At 38.9% G+C, this 6,030-nt stretch overlaps 1 protein-coding gene across 1 annotated transcript; it reads left to right on the top strand.

Annotated features, from left to right (window-relative positions):
- The first annotated feature begins 2,427 nt into the window (after positions 1–2,427).
- IFNE (interferon epsilon) lies at positions 2,428–3,302 on the top strand. The gene has a single exon (XM_045882489.2). It carries the CDS (start codon positions 2,676–2,678, stop codon positions 3,300–3,302), a length of 627 nt encoding a protein of 208 aa, XP_045738445.1. The 5' UTR covers positions 2,428–2,675.
- Positions 3,303–6,030: the final 2,728 nt, after the last annotated feature.

Below are 6,030 nucleotides of genomic sequence, written 5' to 3'. Positions count from 1 at the left end.
TCATGGAACACTACATCAAAAACTAATGATGTCATGTATGGGGATTAACATAAGAATAAAAAAATTTAAAAAAACAAACGTGTGTATGCATGCGTGTGTGTGAATGGGCTTGAGTGTGTATCTGTATACATGGCTGTGCATGTGGAGGGTCACAAATGGCATTCAGAGCCCATGAGACAGTAAAGCCTGGTGTGTGGGTCCCTTTTGTCTAAATCTAAGGATGGTATTAAGGGAATCCACTGCAAGCTTATACTACTTTAGAGAAAAGCAATGGAGAACTATCATGATAGTGAAAAAAAAAGTGCTAAGTATTAAGCATCACTGATTAAGACAAAGTCTTTGGGGACACCTGGGTGGCTCAGTCGGTTAAGCATCTGCCTTTGGCGCAGGTCATGATCCCAGGGTCCTGGGTTCAAGTCCCATGTTGGGCTCCCGGCTCAGCAGGGAGCCTACTTCTCCCTCTGCCTGCTGCTCCCCCTGCTTGTGCACTCTCTCTCTCTGACAAATAAATAAATAAAATCTTTTTTTAAAAGCAGTATAGCTGATAAACCAATAGTGGAGATAAAATGGAATCATTTTTTGTAATCAATCCCCAAAAAAGGGGAAAAAATGAACAATTAAAAAATAAATAGCAATATGGTAGATGTAAATCCTGCCGTAGTACATTAATTATATTTACCTATGTGCATAATCACATTAAATGTAAATGTGACAAGTAAAAAAATAGCCATATATGAGACAGAACAAGAAAGGCATTTTTAAAAAGATATACAGTGCTGTGAGGATCCAGAAAAGAGATTATATCTTCTTTTTTTTTTTTTAAGATTTTATTTATTTATTTATTTGACAGAGAGAGGCAGTGAGAGAGGGAACACAAGCAGGGGGAGTGGGAGAGGGAGAAGCAGGCTCCCCGCCGAGCAGGGAGCCCGATGCGGGGCTTGATCCTAGGACCCTGGGATCATGACCCAAGCCCAAGGTCTGACTGAGCCACCCAGGCTCCCTGAGAGATTATAACTTCTTAAAAATAAAATCTAGGCTGTAAAGAAGTAATCCTTAGTCCTTGCACAGACAGGTACTGGGGGTGAAGGAGGTGTGGGTGATGTTTCTGAGAGAGAAAGCGTCCAATAAACACACACACACACACACACACACACACCCTGGCTAGCTGTATTAAGGAAATAGTGAGTCATTAACCTTATCTGGAGTTCAGGTTCCCTCACACAACATTTGGAACAACAGTGGGAGATAAGATTGGAAAGGTAGATTGGAGGCATATTCAGGAGGATTTAGAATATGGAACTGGGTATTTGCCATTCAAGAGGCATTATTTATTTAAAGATATTGAGGTAAAATTTACCATAGTTATAGGTACCCTAGGGAATATCACTAGCCAACTGCCCCCGATCTGTTTACATATAACTTTATTATTTATAATGGTTACATAGGGGGGCACCTGGGTGATGCCGTTGGTTAAGCATTAGACTCTTGGTTTCAGCTCAGATCTGATCTCAGGGTCGTGAGATCGAGCCCCGAGTAGGGCTCTGTACTCAGTACGGAGTCTGCTTGGGCTTCTCTCTCCCTCTCCCCCACGGTGCGCATGCTCTCTCTCTCTCCCTCTCTCTTTCTCTCAAATAAATTTTAAAAATCTTTTTTAAAAATGGTTACATAGCATTTTTTAAAATTTTATTTATTTAAGAGAGAGTGGGCACAAGCGGGGGAAGGTGGAGGGAGCAGACTCCCCACTGAGCAGGGAGCCCGATATGGGACTCGATCCCAGGACCCTGGGATCATGACCTGACCTGAAGGCAGATGCTTAACCCACTGGACCACCCAAGCACCCCTACATAGCATTTAATCATATGGATTTACCAACATTTATCTAACCCTTCCCTTATTTTTGGACCTATAGGCCATTTCTTTTTTTTTTTTTTTTTTTTTTTGGCCATTTCTAATTATTCTGCAGTTGCAATAATTTTATAACAACCTTCTTTTGCTAATTTTTTTTCTCTTTCACATTACCTTTCATAGGCCAGAAACTTAGATATTCAACTGCTTAAATAAGATATGAAACAATTTAAGATTGCTCATATGTATTTTAAGGTTAATTTGCTCAAACATTTGTGCAAATGTACAGTTCTACTTGAGGTTTTAAATTTAGTAGTCTGTATAGATTTTAATTTTCCCCCACGAGTGCCCTATAGGGTCTGCTAAACCTCTGATAAATATTACTCAGATATATATTTAATATAGATATTAAAAGAGTACTCCTTTAAAAAATACTCTCAATAAAAGAACTTTAATAAGCTTGACTAAATATTTAGAAAGCATATTGTGTTGAGTGAAACTTTGTATGTAATAATGAGGGTAATAGAAAATCATATTGGATGACTAGTCTGTAATTATCTGAAGGAACACATACAATGAAACAAGTTCTTTTGGTTACTTCATCAAACAGCCAACACAATGGGGGAAGTGGAGGAAATGTCCCATAAACACTATGAAAAGGGAACCAGAAAACCTAACATGTAATCTTAGAGTAATGACAGCATTAGAAAACAAACCTACAAGAGAGAACACCTTCCAGAACTATCTGAGATGCATGAAAAGCCAACATTCACTAAAGCTGGAGCTCTACTAAGTCTGTACAAAGATAAGTGGCATATTTGACCTTCACCATGATTAACAAGCATTTCTTTGAAATTGTGTTGGTGCTGTTGGCCTCTTCTACCCTCTTCTCCGTCGGACTGAAACTGGCTCTCATCCAACAAAGAGTAAACAGAGAGAGTTTAAGACTCTGGAATAAATTGCAAAAATCATCAATTCAGCAGTGTCTACCACACAGGACAAACTTCCTACTTCCCCAGCAGTCTCTGAATCGTCACTGGGACCAGAGAGGACAGGCACTGGTCATTCTTCATGAGATGCTTCTGCAGATCTTCAACCTCTTCAGGGCAGATATTTCTCTGCATGGTTGGGAGGAAAGGCACATGGAGAATTTCCTCACTGAACTTCATCAACAGCTGGAATACCTAGAAGGGCTTAGAGACCTGGAAGCAGAGCAGAAAAGTGGCATTCTGAGTGGTAAGAACCCTAGGTTGCATGTTAAAATGTACTTCTGGAGGATCCATGATTACCTGGAAAACCAGGAGTACAGCCGCTGTGCCTGGACCATTGTTCGAGTAGAAATCAACCGGTGTCTGTTCTTTGCCTTCCAACTGATAAGAAAGCTAAGAAAACAAGAAATGGATTCCTTGAAGAATGTAGAGCAAGAGCCAACTGCAGGCTTTAAAAGCATAGGGTAGGTGGAGGGGTGGGAGGACTTTTCCAGACACTATTACTCCTTTTTTTCGTAAGTTGGTAGTATTGTTTGGGTTTTATGTATATATATATATATTTTTTAATCTGTCCTTTAAGATTATGCATATTGACTACAATTGTCTGTATCTTGTAATGTCACTTTGTATTTTCTATTCATCTTAAGTTTTATGAGTTAAAGTAGATCCATTAATGTTTCATAATTGGTTCTTCAAATGGGTATATTTTCATCAAAGTTGACCAGGTAAATAAAATGAAATATGTCTCCACTGTAATAATACTTTTCTTGAAATAGAACATCCATTCCAGTGATTCCTTTGCCAGAAATTAGTAGACACAATGAGAAATACTAGGGATAATGTGCACTGCGAGATTTGAAAATATCAATACACACTGAATATTTGTTACAGGTGACACAATAGAAATAGGGCCAAAGGGCGTGAGCAAGCAGATTGCAGAGGGAAAACAAATGCATGAGAAGAGATTCAACCTCACTCATAATAATAAAAGATGCAAATTAAAAGTGAATAACATGCCATTTATAACAGATAGGTGAAGGCCCACACTCTCTGGAGATTTGGGAGAGGGATGCTCTTATAATTTGCCAGAGCACTGGAAATTGGTAGGATCACTATAGAGGCAAATTGGGGATACCTATTAAAATGATAGTCTTTGATCCATAAATTTTGGGTTTGAAATTTATCTTATAAAAACACTTGCACATGTGTGTAATGACTTATGTACAATATTATTCATTGCAGCATTATTTATAATATCCAAAAACAGGAAACCACACAAACTCTTTTAATTAGAGACAGTGAAGTATATTCACACAAAGGAACACTACTCAGCTGGAGAAAATGATGAGGATGCTCTTCCTATACTGAAAAAAAAAGTAAAAAAAATAGGCAAGATGCAGAACGGTGTATATAAAATGCTATATTTGACATTAAAATGTAAAACAAATTTTACATTTGCCCTAACTTGTGTATGAACAAATAAAGAATGTATAAGAAGTAAATTACAATGATAACCTGTATTTTGGGGAGGAGACACTAAGGGAAGAGGACAGGGCAGAGGTCGTTTTACAGCTTATTTTTATATTTTAATTTTTAGTCCCATGAACATTACAAAGTAAAATAATAAACTAAAATGCATCTAACAAGTGCCAGTTATTAGAAATATGCATGAAGGAGGGGTGCCTGGGTGGTTCAGTCATTTAAGCATCTGCCTTCAGCTCAGGTTGTAATCTTGGGGTCTTGGGATCAACCCTGCTGGGGGCTCCCAGTGGGGAGCCTGCATCTCCCTCTGCCCCTCCCCCTGCTCATGCTCTCTCTCTCTCTCTTAAATAAATAAAATCTTAAAAAAAAGTAAAGGAAATATTCATGAAGGAGTCTTGCCGGCAAAAGGAAGTGTTAGATGAAGATTAGAAGAAACAGAACTGCACCAGCTTACCTTGGCGGGGAAGGGAGTGGCCAGGAGGAAGAGAGCCGGACAGAAGGGCCCCCACACCAACCAAGGGAGAGGGCTTCCACTCGCCAGAGCTGCCGGTGATGAAGGCAGTCCAGCGCCTCCAACCAGGAGCTCTCAGAAATCCTCATGGAGCAACTGTGGGGCCAGAGAAACTGCCATTCAGTGAGACTTGGTGGCTTTCCTACAGTCACAGTGACTTTCGCCCAATGTAAGAAGCAGAGCCACGGCCCAAAAGTCTGGGTCTAGTTCCACTACTTGACGTCATGTTCTGCTTTAGATTCATTGCATAATTTGAGATGAAATGGATCCCTGAATGTGAAAACTTGCTGAAGAACAAAACCTATTTCATCCCTGTTTAATTAGCATAAGTGTATTATTATTTCGTACATTTCCTTGACAAGTCTTGGACAAGACCTTTAAGGTGAAGTAACTTGCTCAAAGTAATGTAACAAGCCATAGAGCCAGCCAATGCCAGAACAAAGATTCTCAACCAGCTCCACCTGACTCAGAAAGCTGCACTGTGTTCCAGACCCCACAAACCCGAACAACACTGTGCAGTATCTCTGCAAAATAATAATGATAACAAGAATGATGATAATTTGCTCTGGCTTTCCTTATTCAAGTTCACACACTGTCTGCAGCCTTGAATTAAAGAAAGAACATTTTCTCTCCCTGGACATTTCTTTCCTCAGAATTGAGGGAAACAGAATGGAGGAGGTGCCAAGTAGAAATTCATAGCAGATAATACATACTCATATTTAGAAGCTAAAACTGATACTGTATATGCTAATGTTTCCCCAAACATTTAGCTTTATTAAGTTGACATCCTGCTTCTCTAACTGTCTTCACTGCCTAATACAAAATAAAAGTTGCTTGCTTTTAAATATATGTGCCATCTTAAAACTTTAAAACCAGAGTTCTAAACTTGGAGATATTGAGGAAGATAAATACTTTAAAGAGACTAGATGAAAAAACAAACAAACAAGCAAACAAATAAATAAAAATAAAGAGACTAGATGCCCTGCTAGCAGGGCATAGGTGGGCTCAGAGTAAAGGTAAGATCATTTGTACTCACAAGCTGGGTCATCTGAGTTATCCTTGTTACACCTACATGTACTGAGCTAGATAGATTATTAAATGAAAAAGCAGGTTACAAAATAAGCAAGTATAGTATCATCATATTTTCTATAAATAAAAATGCATGTAAAATGTCTGGAAAAATGCGCTAAAATGTTCGCAGTA

The sequence above is a fragment of the Mirounga angustirostris genome, unplaced genomic scaffold (assembly GCF_029215605.1).
Source record: "Mirounga angustirostris isolate CCGP_5_RB_7025 unplaced genomic scaffold, mMirAng1.0.hap1 SCAF_15, whole genome shotgun sequence".
Taxonomy (NCBI): domain Eukaryota; kingdom Metazoa; phylum Chordata; class Mammalia; order Carnivora; family Phocidae; genus Mirounga; species Mirounga angustirostris.
This window is presented reverse-complemented; position numbering and strand designations above follow the sequence as displayed.

Bases quoted from the DNA above. Each gene is read 5' to 3' on its own strand.
- IFNE (XM_045882489.2), top strand. From the start codon at position 2,676: ATGATTAACAAGCATTTCTTTGAAATTGTGTTGGTGCTGTTGGCCTCT.